The sequence below is a fragment of the Hippocampus bargibanti genome, linkage group LG08 (genome assembly GCF_051943395.1).
Source record: "Hippocampus bargibanti isolate YZ-2025 linkage group LG08, ASM5194339v1, whole genome shotgun sequence".
NCBI lineage: Eukaryota > Metazoa > Chordata > Actinopteri > Syngnathiformes > Syngnathidae > Hippocampus > Hippocampus bargibanti.
This window is the reverse complement of record NC_142741.1, coordinates 5590557-5612804: the sequence shown is the minus strand read 5'-3', so window position 1 is coordinate 5612804 and position 22248 is coordinate 5590557. Positions and strand designations below refer to the sequence as shown.

At 40.7% G+C, this 22248-nt stretch overlaps 1 protein-coding gene across 2 annotated transcripts; it reads right to left on the bottom strand.

Moving 5' to 3' along the window:
* Nucleotides 1-302: 302 nt before the first annotated feature.
* tfpia (tissue factor pathway inhibitor a) lies at nt 303-15817 on the bottom strand. Of its 2 annotated transcripts, XR_016115745.1 has the most exons (8): nt 15614-15817; nt 9918-10121; nt 7868-8044; nt 7724-7786; nt 6218-6280; nt 4976-5164; nt 2373-2443; nt 303-2128 (listed from the first exon to the last, which is right to left on the bottom strand). XR_016115745.1 is itself a non-coding variant. In XM_089002419.1 (7 exons), exons 1-7 carry the CDS (start codon nt 15714-15716, stop codon nt 2061-2063), a joined length of 867 nt encoding a protein of 288 aa, XP_088858545.1. In that variant the 5' UTR covers nt 15717-15815; the 3' UTR covers nt 303-2060. The 2 variants fall into 2 exon arrangements, 1 of the variants encoding a protein (XP_088858545.1); XM_089002419.1 differs by lacking the exon at nt 2373-2443 and having other exon boundaries at nt 15614-15815.
* Between the last annotated feature and the right edge of the window lie 6431 nt (nt 15818-22248).

Below are 22248 nucleotides of genomic sequence, written 5' to 3'. Positions count from 1 at the left end.
GAGAATTTTGAAAGGCGCTTATAAATGAAATGTATTATTATTATTATTATTGCTAGCTAGCCATAATAAAGGCTCTTAGAAATCAAATTTACAGTGTATTATTATTATTAGCTAGCGAGCTGGCTATCTAGCTATTTATTAGCTATCTAGCTAGCTAGCCATCTAACTTATGCTACCTTGAGAATTTTGAAAGGCGCTTATAAATGAAATGTATTATTATTATTATTATTGCTAGCTAGCCACAGAGGTAGCTATAAAGCAATAGATGGCAAGCTAGCAAGACAGAAATAATCAACAGATGATGCAATGAAGTGCTGTCTGTGTTTATAAACATTTTTGGGATCCACAGTGTGCCTACAAACCGACTTTTTAAAAACAGTTGGATCCGAATTGTAAGCAGGTTATAAATGCAATGTATTATTATTATATCAAATGCTACTTGGCTAAAATGGCGACAGCATCTTTGGGGAGAGCAACTGCTCCAAATTTGACGATCATTCGATGTGTATTAACTGTACACCACTTTGACTTAGATTTTTGATACATGAAAAAGGGGGCGGAAAAGATCAATTCGATTGATTAAAGGACAACCAACATCATACTTTGTAAAATCACTTCAAATGACTTCTACTGAGCGTATTTTACAAAGATTCCACAGCATATAGCTCTATTTTACGTTTTAAGACTCGCGCTGAATATTCAGGAAGTCTTGTTTTCGGGTTGATGGCGATGTCTGACGTGACGTCTGGAACGCCCCTGACTGAGAAAGCGACACACAATGCATTTTGGGTACTTTGTTTGGTCTGAAAATTTCGTGTTGATGGCGAAATTAGAAGGAAAACACATAAATAATGCGATGGTGAATCGTTGTGTGTTGCACCAAGACTACTATTTGATACTAGTTGACACAAATTCCCAGTAGACAAATCAGCCCATTTTCAACGGAGCTTGGGCGCCATCTTGTGCATTTTCTGTCACGCTACATTGGAGTCCTGACGGCTTGAATTGATATGGGAGGACTTATTTAATCGTTTGCAAACATTTATGCTTTCCTCTTCAGAACTATTTGAATCATATTCATAACTGTATGAGTAACAAGAAAACATCTCCGAATCTGAAGCCATTGTTTTGATTCTCGAGCAAGGCAAGACGTCCTGGCGTGACGTCAAGAACAAGGAGGCGGGACCTTCTGAAACTCGCCATTTCCGAAGTCATTTTGAAGTAGTTTTGGGACACTAAGTCATTTTTATTGGTGTTTTGCATTTGCGCGTTTTGGGTATATTAGATGCTATAAAACGTTTTTCTGATGTCAGTTAGGAAACCAAAAAAATGTGTCGGTTGGCCTTTAAATTTCCATAAAAAAGTGGATGACGAAAGGGAGTCTCTGGTGAACCTTTCCCAATCGAACACGACGCCACAATGTTAACCTTGGACAACACTTCCCCCTGGTGTGCGTTTTAAGAAATTCACCATTTTTGATCAGTTCATCTCTTAAATTGTGCATCAAATTGAAATTTTAGAAATAAAAAAAAACATTTTATACAATCATTTTTATAATTTTTTCATGATTAAACAGCGCGGATTATATTAATTCAGATCAATTTGGGGTAAAAAAAACTTGCAGCACAAAGGTAACATTCGATGATTATTTAATCTATCAAATGAGAAAAAAAAGATTCCCAAGTCAACGTGAATCTATGAGATTTGTTCATTTAAATCATACTGGCAATATTATGATTTGTTTTGTTTTTTCCGAAATAAGACTGGTAGCTAGCTATCTATTAGCTATCAAGCTGGCTAGATAGCTAGTTATGAGCTCACTATTAGCTATCTCGCATTCGATTTGAATTATTTCGAGTTGAGTGAACACTGGCGCGTGTTGCTGCCGCTGCTCACCCACAGAAAAACTTGACTGTGATGTGACGTTGGGAGTTTTGAAAGGAGCTTAAAAATGAAATGAATTATTGCTATTATTATTACTATTAGAAGACGACAGCACAATAAATGCAGATGGATAAATACAGCCGACTCTCCCCCAAGTGCAAATGTGGCCGACGTCTTCAGATGGAACCGCGGACAATGCTGGGGAGGTTTTTCTTCCGAATTCGAATCATCTTCAGGCCACGATCTGCGGAACACACACGCACATAGCAATATTTTTCTGAATTATTTGTATACAGGGATGCATCTGGGACTTTATTTCAACTTCTTTCATCCTAAGACTAAAACTACAAACACTAAACTTAAAGGACAACCGACGTCTCCGGACAAGTTGTGTCCATAATTTGTAAAATGGCTTCAAATGACTTCTACTGAGCGTATTTTACAAAGATTCCACAGCATATAGCTATATTTTACGTTTTAAGACTCACGCTGAATATTCCGGAAGTCTTGTTTTTGAGTTGGTGATGACTCCTCACCCTACGTCACTGAAGGAACGCCCCTGACCGAAAAAAGGACACATTGAAGCAGTCCTTCCATCACGTCAATGCATTTTGCTGTACTTTGGTCTGAAAACGTCATGTAGGACCAAAACGAGGCAGAAGAGGGCGACAAAGCTCCATGTAAGGAATTAATCAGCCTGTGGAAACGGGCTGATTAATTCCTTATACGGCTTTGTCGCCATTTTCTGCCTTTTTTGGGTGCGACATTTCCCACCCCTGATGCCTCAAAATGACACGGAATAAATTCTTTAATCGATTGCAAACATGTATGCTTTCTTCTTCAGAACGATTTGAATCATATTCATAACTGGATGAGTAACAAGAAAGCATATTCTCCGAATCTGAAGCCATTGTTTTGATTCTCGAGCAAGGCAAGACGTCTCTTGTGATACCGCGAACATGGGGGCGGGACCTTCTGAAACTGGCCACTTCCGGTTTCAAATTGAAGCACTTTTTAGACACTTTAAGTCATTTTTATTGGTGTTTTGCTTTTGACTAAAAATATCATACTGTGTTTTGGGTATTTTAGATGCTATAAAATGTTTTTCTGATGTCAGTTCGGAAACAAAAAAGTGACGTCGGTTGTCCTTTAAATGGAATTGGAATTGTCTGCTGGTCAGGCAGCATCACCACCCGGGACAGGAAAAGACTGGAGCGCCTGGTCAAGAGGGCCAGTTCTGTTCTGGGCTGCTCGCTGGACTCTCTGGAGGAGGTGGGCAACAGACGGACGCTAGCTAAACTAAAAGCTATGATGGACAGCCCCTACCACCTCCTCCTGCACACCCTGACAGCACTGGGTAGCTCCTTCAGCCAGAGACTGTTACACCCACGCTGCCAGAATGAGAGATACCGCCGCTCGTTTCAGCTTCGCAATTCACAATAATCACATGTGAAAAAAAACAAACTGGATACTTGTACTGTAAATATGGGCTGATGCAATACAGCTACATATATCAATATGCCTTTCTTGATACTTGCACTATGTACAGTTTTTTTTATGAAACGGTTTTGCACATTTACAGTATATAGTTGACATTTTTATTTTATTATTCTTGTTTTTCTGTCCCCTTTCAAATTGCTGCTGTGGACTACAAATTTCCCCATTGTGGAACGAATAATGGTTTTTCTGATTTTGATTCTGATTAAAACTACACAAAATATACGTTATTTTATGTATCATAAATGTGCTATTGTATTGTAATGAAAGAAATAAACTGTAGTGTATAATCAAGTCGTTTTATTGACCTTTGTGATGGTCGTCTACTCTCACTCATACTGTCCCCTGCTAGCTGCTATTCAATAATCCAAATCAACAGAAGTGTTTCAACCTATTCAATTGCCTTAGACCGTGGCTTAGAGAACACAGAAACACCCTTAATAGCTTCCTTGTTTTAAGGATGGTAGCAATGGTCGACTTAGCGTAATGATACTGGGACGCTAAGTCACACAAACGCACACCTCGTTGATGATCTCCTTCTTCTGCTCGACCGTAATTTTGTTTTGTGTCATTTTTGGCTTAACACTAGCATGTGGTGGGGTCTTTTTTGGTCCTATAATAGAAAAAGTACTCCACTCGATAACAAACCACATCTGCACTCAAAGAAAGGGGGTGTGGAAAACTAATCCGCCAGCCACCGTGGTGCCGTGTGGTTTGGTTCGTTGGCCAATAACTAGTTCTTCAGCCGAGACTATATGCTCATCAATTTAATGTTCTTGAGGCGAAACGTTCGTGAGCTGAAGCGTTCGTATGCAGAGGCATCACTGTATTTGACCAAAATATATTTTTCTAATATATCAACAACTTGAATTCAAGTCAAAGAATTTATTCATACCTAAAATAAACAAACATTTTCAATTTTCTATTACTGCACAATCAATCCTGTGCCATTTTGATATTCAAAACAAGGCGGCGGAAAATCCGACTGGACCCTCCGCACCCTGCCCACCACCTTTTCCAGCGACTCAGGCAGGTGCTACCGATTCATGCGCACCAAATCTCTCTAAACAGTAACCCAAATAAAACTGTCTAGTGCCTCTTTCCAATTTTTTTGCAGTTTAACAATGGCGTCACCAGCTCGCTAAGACTCAGACTAAAAACACTGAACTAAAACAAAGCATTAAAATAAAAACAGACAAATGATTAATTTAAAAATGGCAGCCAAAGGAAATAGAAATGTACTGACATAAATGTCGCTAGCAGTTTAGCGTGATGCTAACCTGAACTCTTGCGGAGTTGTGAAAAAGATAGAGAGACAGAGAATGAGCTAATTAAATAACTAGCTAGCTAACAGATAGAGAAAGAGGTAGCTAAATAACTAGCTAGCTAGCCAAGAGAGAGATAGTTAGCTAAATAACTAGATAGCTATCTAGCTAGCTAACAGATAGAGAAAGAGGTGGCTAAATAACTAGCTAGCTAAGAGAGTGTTAGCTAAATAACTAGCTAGCTAGCTTGAATCATCAATGGAAACCAAAAGATGGCGGCAAAGGCCTAGCTAACTAATAAGCAAAATTGAAAACAAAAACAAACGTACCTCTTTGACTTTTAACGCACTTCCTGATACACTGTCTCCGGTGCTTGAAGTTGTTGCTGTTGCCTCCGCAGCCGCTGTACAGGAACTCGTGACACCGCTTGGTCTCGGGATGGTAAGCAAACCTGCGCACGCTAGCGTCGCACGTTCCTCTCTCCGCGGGACCCGAGCACGCATCTGGAAGCTTTGCATCTGGAAATCAGCGCCACGCCCATTTGGTCAAATTTCACCCGAGATCAATCACGGGACGAAACATCACCCTTTGTGATGTTCGTATTATTAGCTATCCATTAGCTAGCTAGCTATCAGCTGTCTAGCTGGCTGTTAGCTGTCGGCTATCTGGCTATCTCTTAGCTATTTATTGACAATACAATAGCTAGCTAGCTTTCTATCTATTTGATTTCCTTCCGGTTTGAGTGAACGCTGGAGCGTGTGGTTGCCGCTGCTCACCCACAGAAAAACTTATCCTGTGACTTTAAAGTGACCTTGAGAGTTTTGAAAAGCGCTTATAAATGAAATGGATTATTATTATTATTATTATTATTATTATTATTATTATTATTATTATTTATGAAAAGAAAAGATCAAATGTGCTGTACTTTTCATCTGAAAATGAACGCATCATGAAGAAACATCGTTTATAATAATGTGTGTGTGTGTGTGTGTGTGTGTGTGTGTGTGTGTGTGTGTGTGTGTGTGTGTGTGTGTGTGTGTGTGTGTGTGTGTGTGTGTCATGATTTTTGACTTATAACAATAAAAAAGAGACATTAACTATATAGCTATCTGTCTGGCTGGCTAGCTATCTATCTGGCTAGTTATTAGCTATCTATTGGCTAGCTAGCTAGCTTTCTATCTATTTGAGTTACTTCCGGGTTGTGTGAACGCTGGTGCGTGTGGCTGCCGCTGCTCACCAAAAGAAAAACTTAAGTGACCTTGAGAGTTTTGAAAGGCGATTAGAAATTACATTTATTATTGTTATTATTATTATTATAATTATTATTATTATTATTATTATAAGGATTGCAAATGGCTTCAATTTGTGCATGTAGTTGTCAAAACTACCGCAAGAGGGGAGTGTTTGACATCAGTTGACGATGACGACATATTCATTGGCATTGGGATGATGAGGACAGACAAAATGAGCAATTAATTTAAAAAAAAATCTCAAATTTTTTACATGCGCAGCTTCTATGTTTGCTTTGGCTTGTCAATGTGGTTAGAAAACCAAAAATTATACGCGTTTACCTTGGGAATGGTGCCCATTCGTGTCGTTTGTTTGCGCCGCAGCCACGTTGACGGTTGGCTGGCCTGAGAAACACACACAAGGGCGAGACAATATGGAGGGTGGGGGGGGGGGTAATGCTTTTCAATGAAGACAACAAAGTTATTGATCTATAAATAAATACATTGAAAGGCGCTAATAAATAAAATGTATTACTTTATGTTACTTCCGGGTTCAGTGAACGCTGGCGTGTGTAGCTGCCGCTGCTCACCCGCAGAAAAAATATCCTGTGACTGTAAAGTGTCCTTGAGAGTTTTGAAAGGTGCTTACAAATGAAATGTATTATTATTATTATTATTATTATTATTATTATTATTATTATAAATAAATAACTAATCATCAAATGTAAAAATATAAATATGAAAAACTATAAATGAAAAATATAATATATAGTTTCCATTTATATCTATATATCTTATATATATAGATTAAATATGCGTTCATATATATATATATATATATATATATATATATATATATATATATATATATATATATATATATATATGCTCTCTAGTTTATATATATATATATATATATATATATATATATGCTCTCTAGTTTATATATATATATATATATATATATATATATATATATATATATATATATATATATATATATATATATATATATATATATATATATATATATATATGAACGCATATTTAATCCATCTATATATATAAGATATATAGATCTAAAAAATACATAGAGATAAAAAAATACACATAAAAATACAGAAATAAAGTAATTTTATCTATATATCTATATCTCTATACAGTAAAGTCTCGTTATATCGATATTCAAGGGAGTCCGAAAAAATATCGATATAACCGGGACTATCGATATATCCGACCCTGTTTGCATGTAATTTTCTCTGTGCGTGCATAGAAATAGTATCGATATAACCGGGACTATCGATATATCCGATATCGATATAACGAGACTTTACTGTATCTCCATATTTCTATGTCTCCGTGTCTCAATGTCTGTATGTCTATATCTATATATCTCTGTCTCTGTCTCTATTTATCTATATCTATATCTAGTCGAAGTCGAAGTCTAAATCTATATAAATGAATATAAATAATAATAATACATTTGATTTCAAGCGCCTTTCAAAGCTCTCAAGGATTATATACAATTATAAATAGAATACAATAAATAAAATATGATTATAAATAGAAACAAGAGATAGATACGCCACAGAAAATGCAATTTTAAATAAAATAAAGAAATCTAGATATAATAATAATATAATAATATAATATGAAAAAAATACATATATGTGTGTTTGTGTATCGCTGTGTGTGCACGCGCGTGTGTGTGTGTATTTTTTTTTTCTACTCTCAAAATGTCAATTCCAACATGAAAGTGTGATGAATTAGCATCAACGAACGCAGATCCTCAGAGGATTGAATGTCCACCTGAATGACGGTTTGCCGCGAGGACGGACGAAGTCTTACCTTTCAAGACGGTTGTTGGCACAGCGGCAATTTCTCCCTCACCGGGCTCCACTTGGAAGCTCTCTAAATCAGCCCAAAGCATGAAAGACCACAAGAGCAGGTTAGCAAGTTGGTCTTCGGCTCATGTCACGCAACGTAAGTCACCTGAATGGTGACACCTGGCCCGGCACTGGGCCATGCTCCTGAAATTGTTGGCGTTGCCAAAGCAGCCGCCGTAATAGAAGCGCTTGCACTGCTGACTGCCGCTATCAAAGAAGTAACGCGTCACCAGGCCCCGGCAGGGACCTTCCGCTTCGGGTAAATGGCACGGGTTTTTATCCTCTGCAAAGACAATAAAAATAAGCAGATTAGAAATGGAAGGAACCTGGAAGGAACCTGGATGGTCGGTGGTTGCCGACATTTGTTGCCAGATCTGTTGTAGCTTCATATGCCTTAAAGGACAACCGACGCTTACGGACAAGTTTTGTCCATAATTTGTAAAATCACTTAAAAGGACTTCTACTGAGCGTATTGTACAAAGATTCCACGGCATATAGCTATATTTTACGTTTTAAGATTCGCGCTGAATATTCAGGAAGTCTTGCTTTCCAGTTGATGACGATGCCTGACGTGACTGGAACGCCCCTGACCGAGAAAGCGACACACAATGCATTTTGGGTACTTTGTTTGGTGTGAAAACTTCGTGTTGATCCGTGTTGATGGCAAAATTTGAAGGAAAAAACATAAATAACGCGATGGTGAATCGTTGTGTGTTGCACCAAGACTACTACGTACAGTAAAGTCTCGTTATATCGATATTCAAGGGAGTCCGAAAAAATATCGATATAACCGGGACTATCGATATATCCGACCCTCTTTGCATGTAATTTTCTCCGTGCGTGCATAGAAATAGTATCGATATAACCGGGACTATCGATATATCCGATATCGATATAACGAGACTTTACTGCATTTGATATTCGCTGACACAAATTCCCAGCAGACAAATCAGCCCATTTTCAATGGAGCTTGGGCGCCATTTTGTGCATTTTCTTGCCGCTACATTGGAGGCCAGTCGCCTCAAAATGAGACGGAAAGACTTGTTTAATCGATTGCAAAGATGTATGCTTTCCTCTTCAGAACTATTTGAATCATATTCATAACTGGATGAGTAAACAAGAAGCATCTTAATAGGTGCACCCTATAATCCAGAAAATACAGTACCCCCTCAACCATCCTCCCCTTTCCACCATCCCCCTGCTTGACCCACTTTGCAGTCACTGACCAACCAGGCACAGTGAGCCAATTTTCTGTCCCCGCAGCGATAGCATTGCATTCCCACGTTCACCCCCACTGCCCCACACGAAAAGGTCAACAGATAGAAAGACAGAGAAAGAGGTAGCTAAATAACTAGCTAACTAGCTAAGAGAGAGAGAGAGAGAGAGAGAGAGAGAGAGAGAGAGTAGTTAAATAACTAGCTAGCTAGCTAAGAGAGAGATCGGGAGAGAGTTAGCTAAATAACTAGATAGGTGGCTAGCTAAGAGATAGAGAGAAAGGCAGAGAAAGAGGTACCTAAATCTATTAGCTATCAGTGGTCTAGTTAGCTGACTATCTATCAGCCATCTATTAGCTAGCTAGCTAGCGTTCTATCTATTGGAGTTACTTCCGGGTTGAGTGAACGCTGGCGCGTGTGGCTGCCGCTGCTCCCCCAAAGAAAAACGTATCCTGTGACTGTAAAGTGAACTTGAAAGTTTTGAAAGGCGCTTATAAATAAAATGTATTATTATAAATAACTAGCTAACAGATAAGAGAAGTTAAATAACTAGATAGCTAGCTAAGAGAGAGAGATAGAAAGGGAGAAAGAGAGAGAGAGGGAGATAGAAAAAGATGTAGCTACATAACTAGCTAGCTAGCTAAAAGAGAGAGAGCGAGAGAGAGGGAGAGAGACAGTTAGCTAAATAACTTGATAGCTAGCTAGCTAACACAGAGAGAGAGAGAGAATTAGCCTAATAAGAGAAATTCATCATTCATTGGGGGGATGCGCCCAACACTATAAACCAGAAAATACGGTAGTTTTTTCCTCTTTGTGGTGAAAGGACAATTAATGAGGTGTCAAACCCGAGGCTCGGGGGCCAAATCCAGCCCGCCAGGACCCTTCGCACGGCCCGCAAAAAGCCGATAAAACACGAATGGCGTTCGGCCGGGCAGCACCGACCTGACACGACGCAGGTCTCCCTGCAGGCCTCCAGCGTTTCAAAGTTGTTGGTGTTTCCTCCGCAGCCGCCGTATTGAAAGCGCTGGCAGCGGCCCGCGTCCACATTGAAGAAGTACTTGTCCCGCAAGGCCCTGCAAGGCCCCGGATCCTCCTTCAGGGCACAAAGCTCGTTGAAGATGAAAAGCTCCGGTTGAGCTTCCGCCTCTGGAAAAACAAAACAATAGATTGAATATTAATAAAAGAGATATCGGATTGCGTTTTGCTAACACGCGGCCACCTCAGAAGGGTCTTGGGCGCCGCCCGCGGGCAAATCTGCTTAATTATCGAAAAGCCACGCGCCGAGGATTCATTTTTAATTAGCGCCTTGACGTGGAGGCGAGCGGCGAGCAAGCAAAGATGGCGCAGAGCCGAGTCCAGAAAATGAATTGGTGTGGGCTCATATTTTTAATACTTTGTTTTGATTCTGGAACATCACGGAAGAGTCTTATCTTGTTCGTGTTGGAGAAGGTAAACAAGGGCCTCTCCCTTGGCAGCGGTGTGTCATGGCGTTGCGCAAGCGAGCGCCGTTCTCACCAGCCAACGCCATCTTGACGAGAAAACGGCAACGAGAACCCACCACACCCACATCACCAGGCGTATACGTGTGTTTTATTCCAACCGCGCGCGCAGCTACTTTGACAACAAACACCGACGACACATCCGAGACGTCAAGTCACAAGATTTAAAATTGTTTGCCCACTTCCAGAGAAGCCGAGACAAACTGTTATCATTCACCAGTTGAGTTTTTGATGACGTTTAGCGCTTCCTGTGAGCGCTTCCCTTCGGGACAAAGGCGGAATCGTTTTCGGCGGTGAATGTTTTTGAAGAAACGTAATAAGAGAGACAGAGAGTGAGCTAAATAACTAGATAGCTAGCTAACTAACAGAGAGAGAATTACTTAAATATGGAAATTGCTAGCTGGCTAACAGTGAGAGAGAGTTCGGTAAATAACGAGATGGCTAGCTAGCTAGCTAAAAGATAGAGAGAGAGAGACAGAGAAAGAGGTAATTAAATAACTAGCTAGCTAGCTAACAGATAGAGAAAGATGTAGCTAAATAACTAGCTAGCTAGCTAAGAGAGAGAGAAAGTTAGCTAAATAACTAGATAGCTAGCTAGCTAGCTAAATGACAGAGAGAGAGAGAGAGAGAGAGAGAGAGAGAGAGCAAGATGTAATTAAATAACTAGCTCGCTAGTTAACAGAAAGAGGTAGCTAAATAATTAGCTAAGAGAGAGAGTTAGCTGAATAACTACATAGCTAGCTAACATATAGAGAAAGAGGTCGCTAAATAACTAGCTAGCTAGTTAAGAGAGAGAGAGAGAGAGAGAGAGAGAGAGTTAGGTCAATACCATGATAGCTAGAGAGCTTACAGATGGAGAGGGAGTAAGGCTAGCTAGCTAACACACACACAGAGAGAGAGAGAGAGAGAGAGAGAGAGAGAGAGAGAGAGAGAGAGAGAGAGAGAGAGAGAGAGAGAGAGAGAGAGAGTTAGGTCAATACCATGATAGCTAGAGAGCTTACAGATGGAGAGGGAGTAAGGCTAGCTAGCTAACACACAGAGAGAGAGAGAGAGAGAGAGAGAGAGAGAGAGAGAGAGAGAGAGAGAGAGAGAGAGAGAGAGAGAGAGAGAGAGAGAGAGAGAGAGAGAGAGTTAGCTAAATACCCACAGAAATACATATCATGTTAAGTGCTGTTGAGAGTTTGGAAATGTGCTTATAAATAAAATCTAAAATTATTAATATAAATAACTAGATAGCTAACAGATAGATAACAGATAGAGAGATAGAGAGAGAGGTGGCTAAATAACTAGATAGCTAGTTAACTGATAGAGAGTTAGCTAAATAACTAGATAGATAGCTAACAGAGAATTAGCTAAATGACTAGATAGCTAGCCAGTAAGCTAGCTATCAGATCTATAGATGTAGCTACATAACTAGATAGATAGATAGCTAACATGTAGATAGAAAGACAGAGAGAGGTAGCAAAATGACTAGCTAGCTAACAGATAGAGTTAGCTAAATAACTAGAGGGCTAGCTAGCTAACACAGCAGGAGAGAGCTAGGGAATTATCTAAACAACTAGATAGCTCACCAGTAAACCAGCTATCAGGTGTAGGGAGAGTTAGCTACATAACTAGATAGCTAGCTAGCTAACACACACACACAGAGAGAGAATTAGCCAAATAATTAAATAGATAGCCAGTAAGCTAGCGATCAGATATAGAGAGTGTTAGCTACATAACTAGGTAGCTAGCTAGCTAACACACACACACACACACACACACACACACACACACACACACACACACACGCGCACATAGAATTAGCTAAATAACTAGATAGCTAGCCAGTAAGCTAGCTATCAGATCTAGAGAGAGGGAGTTAGCTACATAACTAGAAAGCTAGCTAGCTAACACACACACAGGGAGATAATTAGCTAAATAACTAGATAGCCAGCCAGTAAGCTAGCTATCAGATGTAGAGCGAGAGTTAGCTACATAACTAGATAGCTAGCTAGCTAACATACACACACACAGAGAGAGAGAGAGAGAGAGAGAGAGAGAGAATTAGCTAAATAACGAGATAGCTAACCAGTAAGCTAGCGATCAGATCTAGAGAGAGAGTTAGCTAAATGAAGTTAGCTAAATGAAGCTAGCTAGCTAACACACACAGAAAGAGAGGGAGAGAGAGTTCGCTAAATAATTAGATAGTCAGTAAGCTAGCTATCAGATCATGAGAGAGAGAGCTAGCTACATAACTAGATAGCTAGCTAGCTAACAGAGGAAGAAGGAGGAAAAACACTGACAAGAAAGCAAAATATTTGACAAAGGCAGGGCAACTTAGGACAGCAAACTGAGACTTTGACCTCCGTACCCGGCGAGCGTGACACACGCCTGGGGGGGGGGGGGCGATTCGGGAAGAAAGGCCGAAACCCAAAACGCTTCACATTTTGCATCTCTGTGAATATTTAGCCTCGACAAAATTGGTCGCCGGCCCTAAAGCGTTTCCTTTTTGCTCACTTGCCGTCTCTCTAGCTCAGCGGACGCAACAACGCCCCCCGCGCCCCCACACGGGTTTGCATTTGTTACATGACTTTGGCAAGGAAATGCTTGCTAGTTTTACCAGTGCAGCGTGCGCGAAATTTTAGCAAGAGAATTTAGCTCCAGGATGATTTTTTTGGGGTGTCATAAAAATATAAACATTTTAATAATAATAATAATAATAATACATTACATCTTAAAGGACAACCGACGTCTCCGGACAAGTTGTGTCCATAATTTGTAAAATGGCTTCAAATGACTTCTACTGAGCGTATTTTACAATGATTCCACCGCATATAGCTATATTTTACGTTTTAAGACTCGCGCTGAATATTCAGGAAGTCTTGTTTTTGAGTTGGTGACAAGTCCGTACGTGACGTCACTAAAGAACCGCCCCTGACCGTAAAAAAAGACGCATTTTAGCGGTCCTTCCATCACGTCAATGTATTTTGCTGTACCTGTTTGGTCTGGGGACCTTGTGTTGCACCCAAAAGCCGCCAGAAGGCCAGAAGAGGGCGTCCAAGCGCCATATAAGGAATTTATCAGCCTGGGGAAACGGAGGTGGCCACAGGAGGTCGCCATTTTGTGCCTCTTTTTTGGTGAGAGATTTCCCCCCAATGTTGTCTCAAAATGGCACAAATAAATTCTTTAATCGATTGCAAACATGTATGCTTTCCTCTTCAGAACTATTGAATTATATTCATAACTGGATGTGTAACAAGAAAGCATATTCTCCAAATCTGAAGCAATTGTTTTGATTCACTAGCAATGCTAGACGTCTTGGCGTGACGTCACGAACGGGGGGGCGGGACTTTCTGAAAATGCCCAATTCGCAGCTCAATTTTTTGCAGATTTTGGACACTTTAAGTCATTTTTATTGGTGTTTTGCATTTGACTAAAAGTATCATACTGCGTGTTTTAGGTATTTTAGATGCTATAAAACGTTTTTCTGATGTCAGTTAAAAAACAAAAAAGTGACGTCGGTTGTCCTTTAAATGTATAAAGATTTTTTTTTTTAAAGTTGATTCCATAATGGGTTTATTTTGATCGTTTTGTATAGCGAATTACCCCAACATTCTATATTTGATCGGGAGCCAGTGGAGCTCTTGGAGGACGGGGGTGATGTGGTGAAAGGATGAGGTTCTGGTGATGACCCGGGCTGAAGTATTCTGGACTAGTTGAAGTTTGTGGAGAAGTTTCTGATGGACACCAAAAAGAAGTGAACTGTAATAGCCAATCCCGGAGATGACAAGACTATGAACGAGGATAGCAGTGGTGTAAGGAGTGAGAGACGGACGAAGACGATTGATATTGCGTAGGTGAAAGTACGCAGACTGGGTTAAGTTATTCATATGTTATGTTTATACAGTAAAGTCTCGTTATATCGATATTGAAGGGAGTCCGAAAAAATATCGATATAACCGGGACTATCGATATATCCGACCCTGTTTGCATGTAATTTTCTCCGTGCGTGCATAGAAATAGTATCGATATAACCGGGACTATCGATATATCCGATATCGATATAACGAGACTTTATTGTATGTTATGTTTTGGGCACGGCGGCCTTGATTTGGCCGCAAGTCAAATTTCATCCGCCGTGTTCAAACAGGTCGAATAAAATGTTGAGCCAAGAGATGTTCTAGGTTTGCCCAAAAAAAAAAAAAAATCAATAAATAAAAATAGTTGTGAAGACTTGAGCGGCCCCCGCAACCTCTTTTGTGTGTCCCGGACCAGTTTAGACAAGTTACTGCTCTTTGAGAACCAGTAAACTTCATTGGTTGTCCTTTAAAGGACAACCGACGCCTCCGAACAAGTTGTGTCCATAATTTGTAAAATCACTTCAAATGACTTCTACTGAGCGTATTTTACAAAGATTCCACAGCATATGGGTATATTTTACGTTTTAAGACTCGCGGTGAATATTCATTCAATTCATTTATTCAATAGACTTGTTTTCGAGTTGATGACGATGCCTGACGTGACGTCACGTCTGGAACGCAACTGACAGAGAGAGCGACACACAATGCATTTTGGTCTGAAAACTTCGTGTTGATGGCGAAATTAGAAGGAAAACACATAAATAACGCGATGGTGAATCATTGTGCGTTGCACCAAGACTACTATTTGATACTAGTTGACACAAATTCCTAGCAGACAAATCAACGGAGCTTAGGCGCCATCTTGTGCATTTTCGGGGACGCTACATTGGAGTTAAGACGCCTCAAAATGATCCGGAAGGACTTCTTTAATCGATTCCAAACATTTATGCTTTCCTCTTCAGAACCATTTGAATCATATTCATAACTAAAAGAGGACAATCTGAAAAAAAAGATGCTTTTCCATCAGCGATCGGCATTCCGGACGATTTTCGGATATGTTACGCAGCAAACGGCCGAGCAATTCCTGTCAAATCTGAAATGAGGCCTGGCTGCCAATTTAGCGACACGCTTCCATGTTATTGTCCACGACCACCGAATGCAACAATTTGGACCCCCCCGTGATTAAATCTCTCGAATGCGCGGAAGGCGAACTTTGGAACCATGAGCGGCCGTCAACGCGGGTTCTCCAAGTCGCGCATTGACAAGTCGGGTCTCGCCGTGCTTGGTTTTTACTTACCTTGCGTGGCGGCTGCGCTGCGGCACCCCAAAAGGAAGACGCAGAACAGCCCAAAGGCGCACAAAAGCTCACGGCGGCGGTGGCGGTTGTCGCGCGGAAACATGCCTCCGGCTGGCCAACGGCGGGCAGTCTGATCCGCGGCGAGGGTTTGGAAGTTTGGAAGCGGGATGGGATGGAGGGGGGGTAAAGAAGGGGGTGGGGGGGTTGTTTGACTTGACGCGAGTTGACGCGAGTTGGGAAGTCGTCAGGCGCTGTGGGCGGATGATAAGTGGAACAAGTGCAGGGTCATTTCCTGTCCGGCGTGTGATGTCATCATGTGACGCGTTCAAAGTCGCTTAAAGCTTATTTAAAAAAAAAGTTGATTGTCATTTCCAATTACAACAAAAGCAAAATATCAGCAGATAGCTATCTATTCACTAGCTTCAAACCCCACCTATTTAAAATTGCATTTTCTGTGTAGCTCTCTCTTGTTTCTATTTATAATTGTGTTATTTATTGTATTCTATTAATTTTTGTATTTTATTTATTTGTATCTATGCTTGTCTGTGAATGTAAAGTGTCCTTGAGAGCTTTGAAAGGCGCTAGCAATAAAACGTTGAGTGAACGCTGGCGCGTGTGGCTGCCTGCCGCTGCTCATCCGCAGGAAAAAACTTATCCTGTGACTGTAAAGTGACCTTGAGAGTTTTGAAAGGCGCTTAGAAATGAAATGTATTGTTATTATTATTATTAGTAGTAGTAGTAGAAGCAGTAGTAGTAGCAATATATTATATTAGCAGTCGTATTAGCAGTAGTAGTATTAGTATTAGTATTAGTAGTAGCATTAGTAGTAGCATTAGTAGTATTATTAGCATTAGCATTAGCAGTATTATTATTATTATTATTATTATTATTATTATTATATCGCACGTGACTTTGTGTGTCCCAAAGTATTTTTTCCCCCAATGATTTTTCTTTTCTCACATGTTCATTTTTTTTTAAAGCCAAACAATAGCTTGCGAAATGAAATCCCTATCGTACCACATGCCGTAATTCATGGCTAAAAAGATGACTAACGATGACTAACTTGGATATGACCGTATTTTCCGGCGTATCGTTGTGAGACCTGTTGCGGCTCAATATCATGTCACATTTACGTCACAGGTATTGTGGCGCAATTTGAAATTTTGCTTCGGATTTTAGCTAGCATCATGGAACTTTGACACCAGCTCAATCGCTAGCAAGCTTGATAACTAGCTAGCTTGTGAGACCTGTTGCGGCTCAATATCATGTCACATTTATGTCACAGGTATTGTGGCGCAATTTGAAATTTTGCTTCGGATTTTAGCTAGCATCATGGAACTTTGACACCAGCTCAATCGCTAGCAAGCTTGATAACTAGCTAGCTTGTGAGACCTGTTGCGGCTCAATATCATGTCACATTTATGTCACAGGTATTGTGGCGCAATTTGAAATTTTGCTTCGGATTTTAGCTAGCATCATGGAACTTTGACACCAGCTCAATCGCTAGCAAGCCTGATAACTAGCTAGCTCAATTGCTAGCTAGCTCGATCATCGCTAGTTTGATTGCTAGCTAACGTGATTGTTAGCTAGCTCGATTGCTAGCTAGCTCGATTGCTAGCATGCGCAATCACTAGCTAGGTCTATCCCTAGCTAGCCCGATTGCTAGCTAGATCAATAGATGAGCATGGAATTTGATTTTGGAGTTTGATTTGCTTTCGCGGGCCAAATAAAAGAATGTGGTGGGCCAGATTTGGCCCAGGGGCCTTAACTTTGTTGTTTGTTTGATGTGAGGAATTTGCCAGCGAATTGAATAGAACAAGAGCTTGCTAGCACGATCGCTAGGTAGCTCGATTGCTAGCTAGCTCGATTACTAGCTAGTTCGAATGCTAGCTCGATCACTAGCTAGCTAGCTCAATAGATGAGCATGGAACTCCACAAGTTTGATTTGCTTTCATGGGCCGAATAAAATGACATGGGGGGCCAGATTTGGCCCCCGGGCCTTGACTTTGATACTTGTGCTTTCGTAGCTCAACATCTGCACGACTGCAACGTTGAGCAAAAGGCGAGGGAGGAAGAAGCGAGTTAGGATCTGGAAAATATCACAGCGCACCATCAGAGGGAGTGGGAATGTCCAAAGGCAGCGGTTCATCCCGAAACAATAAAAATTCAGATGATTCCCAACATGTACTGTAGCTACATGGGACAACTTTCAAATGTGTGCTAGCGATAGCAATTTTTTTTCATCCTGAGATTGGTTTGAGAAGACTGCACCACTATTTCATGCTTGACTGCAAACCTTTGCTCAGGATTTTCTGGCAAGGTATTTTTTTTTTATAATTCCTTTTGCGAGGCACTGGACTATTCCCACATTTTTCCTTCACTGAGCATAAACACGGTTACTCGCTTAACAATGCAGAACGCGCCCTCAAGTCATTTCCATTTCATTAGGCGCAGCTGGGAAAGTAATTTTCAAACCTGATCGAAATTTTAATTTGTGATCTGAACAGGAGAAAATTCATATGAGCGGTTTGGTTTGGGGGCTATCACAAAAATGCACAAAATATGATATTTACGCACAGTTCGGACGGCGTAAAAAAAATAATCAAGGGCATGGAAAATCCGAATGAACCCTCTGCACCCTGCCCACCACCTTTTCCAGTGACTTCGCTTCAGGTAGGCGCTCCCGATCCAATACGACTTTAACGGACAGTTCGGACGGCGGGAAAAACAAAAAATCAAGGGCATGGAAAATCCTACTGGACCCTCCGCACCCTGGCCACCACCTTTTCCAGCGACTTCCCTTCAAGCAGGCGCTACTGATCCAATACGACTTTAAGGGACAGCTCGGACGGCGGGAAAAAAAAAATCATGGGCGCAACCCTACCCGTCTCCAGGATTTGCACAGTGCAATAACCAAGCCATGGTTCACTGAATATCCGACTGGACCCTTCGCACCCTGTCCACCACCTTTTCCAGCAACTTCCCTGCAGGCAGGCGCTACCGATCCAATACGACTTTGACAGTTCGGACGGCGGGAAAAAAAATCGTTGGTATCGCCCTACCCACTCTGCAGGACGTACACCTTGCCACAACCAAGACAAGGAATATCCTACTGGACCCTCCGCACCCTGCCCACCACCTTTTCTGGCGACTTCCTTCAGGCAGGCCTTCACGCACCTAATCCAGCAGACACTTAAAACAGCTTCTTGCTTCTCACCGTTTACTCTCAATTCACCCAAATCGAACTGTTTCGTGGCAATTACGCACATGACGGCGACCGGTCATTTTAAAATGTTTTGCTGATTTTCCGCACCAACTGTACCACTATTAGCAGATTTTATTCAACCACCGGTCACTTTAGCACTTGTTTATTACTTTGCACATTTTTCACAGTTGTTTCTGAATTCCTTAATTCATTGTCGTGTCCTTTAAAAAAAAATAAAGATACTAGTGCAGCCGGAGACAAATTCCTTGTGCGTTCTACATATTCGCAAATGATGGCGACCAGTCATTTTAAAATGGTTTGCTGATTTTCCGCAACAATTGTACCACTATTAGCGGATTTTATTCAACCACCGGTCACTTTAGCACTTGTTTATTACTTTGCACATTTTTCACAGTTGTTTCTGAATTCCTTAATTCATTGTCGTGTCCTTTAAAAAAAAAAATAAAGATACTAGTGCAGCCGGAGACAAATTCCTTGTGCGTTCTTTATATTCGCAAATGATGGCGACCAGTCATTTTAAAATGGTTTGCTGATTTTCCGCACCAATTGTACCACTATTAGCGGATTTTATTCAACAACCGATCACTTTAGCACTTGTTTACTACTTTGCACATTTTTCACAGTTGTTTCTGAATTCCTTAATTCATTGTCGTGTCCTTTAAAAAAAAAAAGAAAGATACTAGTGCAGCCGGAGACAAATTCCTTGTGCGTTCTTCATATTCGCAAATGATGGTGACCAGTCATTTTAAAATGGTTTGCTGATTTTCTGCACCAATTGTACCACTATTAGCGGATTTTATTCAACCACCGGTCACTTTCGCACTTGTTTATTACTTTGCACATTTTTCACAGTTGTTTCTGAATTCCTTAATTCATTGTCGTGTTCTTTAAAAAAAATAAAATAAAGATACTAGTGCAGCCGGAGACAAATTCCTTGTGCGTTCTTCATATTCGCAAATGATGGTGACCAGTCATTTTAAAATGGTTTGCTGATTTTCTGCACCAATTGTACCACTATTAGCGGATTTTATTCAACCACCGGTCACTTTAGCACTTGTTTATTACTTTGCACATTTTTCACAGTTGTTTCTGAATTCCTTAATTCATTGTCGTGTCCTTTAAAAAAAAAATAAAGATACTAGTGCAGCCGGAGACAAATTCCTTGTGCGTTCTTCATATTCGCAAATGATGGCGACCAGTCATTTTAAAATGGTTTGCTGATTTTCCGCACCAACTGTACCACTATTAGCGGATTTTATTCAACAACCGATCACTTTAGCACTTGTTTACTACTTTGCACATTTTTCACAGTTGTTTCTGAATTCCTTCCTTAATTCATTGTCATGTCATTTTTTTATGAAGATACTAGTGCAAATTCCTTGTGTGTACTGCATACTTGTCCAATAAAGATGATTGTGATTCTGAAAAAGACGCACTGTTTCCTTTTAGCCCCCCCCCCCCCCCCAGTTCCTCCTCCGTTCCTTTTCTGCCTTCATGCTTGAGCACAAATTTATTTCTGATTAAGTCCGTTACGCTGATTACCCCTAATGAGACAATCCGCTGGTGGGGGGGCAGGGGGAAAAAATCTGGCACTTGATAATGCGAAGCATATTTTGGTCCTTGCCGAGCTGGAAGCCAAACAGAGGCCAAAGTGTGAATTTAACATGGCCGCTATTTTTATGTCGGCTTGCAGTTTAACCCATTGACTGCCAGACGATGTGCAATAATCCTTCCAGGGTTTTTGTCATTGTCACTCAAATTCCAGAATCCAGAGAATACAGTGATACCTCAGCTCACAAACTTAATTGGTTCCCAGAAAGTGTGTGTAAGGCGAAAAGTTCATCTGCCAAACATTTATTTCCCATAAGAAACCATTAAAATGAGAATAATCCGTTCTCAGGTCCCCATAAAACATAATTTAAATAAACCTGAAAGGACAACCGACGTCTCCGGACAAGTTGTGTCCATAATTTGTAAAATCGCTTCAAATGACTTCTACTGAGCGTATTTTACAACGATTCCAGCGCATATAGCTATATTTTACGTTTTAAGACTCGCGCTGAATATTCCGGAAGTCTTGTTTTTGAGTTGGTGACGACTCCTCACCCTACGTCACTGATGGAACGCCCCTGACTGAGAAAGGACATATCTTGCATCACCTCAATGCATTTTATGGTACTTTGTTTGGTCTAAAAACTTCGTGTTGATGGCGAAATTAGAAGGAAAACACATAAATAACGCAATGGTGAATCGTTGTATGTTACACAGAGACAACTCTTTGATATTCGTTGACAAAAATTCCAAGCTGAAAAATAAACCTACGGAGCTCTGGCGCCATTTTGTGCATTTTCTGTTACACTACACATCAGTCTTGATCCCTCAAAATGACCCGAAAGACCTTTAATCGATTGCAAAAATGTATACTTTCCTCTTCCGAACTATTTGAATCATATTCATAACTGGATGTGTAACAAGAAAGCATCTTCTCCGAGTCTGAAGGTCTGAAGGCATTGTTTTGATTCTTAAGCAAGGCAAGACGTGTTGGCCTGACGTCACGAACTGGGGGCGGGACTTTCTGAAAATGCCCAATTCGCAGCTCAATTTTTTTGCAGATTTTGGACACTAAGTCATTTTTATCTGTGTTTTGCATTTGACTAAAAATATCAGCCTGTGTGTTTTGGGTATTTTAGATGCTATAAAACGTTTTTTTGATGTCAGGAAACAAAGCAGTGATGTCGGTTGTCCTTTAAAACTACACAAAATATACCTTATTCTGTGTATAATAAATGTGCTAATGTATTGTAATTAAAGACATTTTAACAAGGTTTTTTTATGCTGCATTGAATGTTTATGTAGTCCAAAAACTCAATATTTTATGGGTTTTGCAGTGAAAATGACAAAAACCCTGGCACAGGAATGGACACCTTTGGCCGCCAGTGCTTGAAATGGTGGTGGATGTAAAAAATACAATACATACATATCGGTGCTTTAACATCAGCTGAAGCTGTAACAAAGCGCAAACATGGACAAAAGGGAAATGCTCCCCCCTTGTGGAAAAGAAAAAAAAAACATTGCCAGAGGCCATGGCTAGCGTTTTATCGGCACCCAAGCATGAAAAAATAAAACCGAACCAATTTCGGAATGGCGCTCCACGTCATACAGTGATACATCAGCGTCCCGTGAGCTGAAAAACAAGCAATCGCAAACCCAGGCATGGAAAGTCACATGACCAGCAAGCGATTTTCAAGATGGTTGCAACCAAACAGATCAAGATCGGTGACCCGAAGCAGCAGGTCCATATCCTGTTGGACGCCCCCCCCCCAACACCCCCGCCTGCATTCTTAGAATGGCTTCGCCGTTGGAGGCTAAGTGACGTCACGAGCCGTGAACGCCGTGGCGAGAGGGAGGA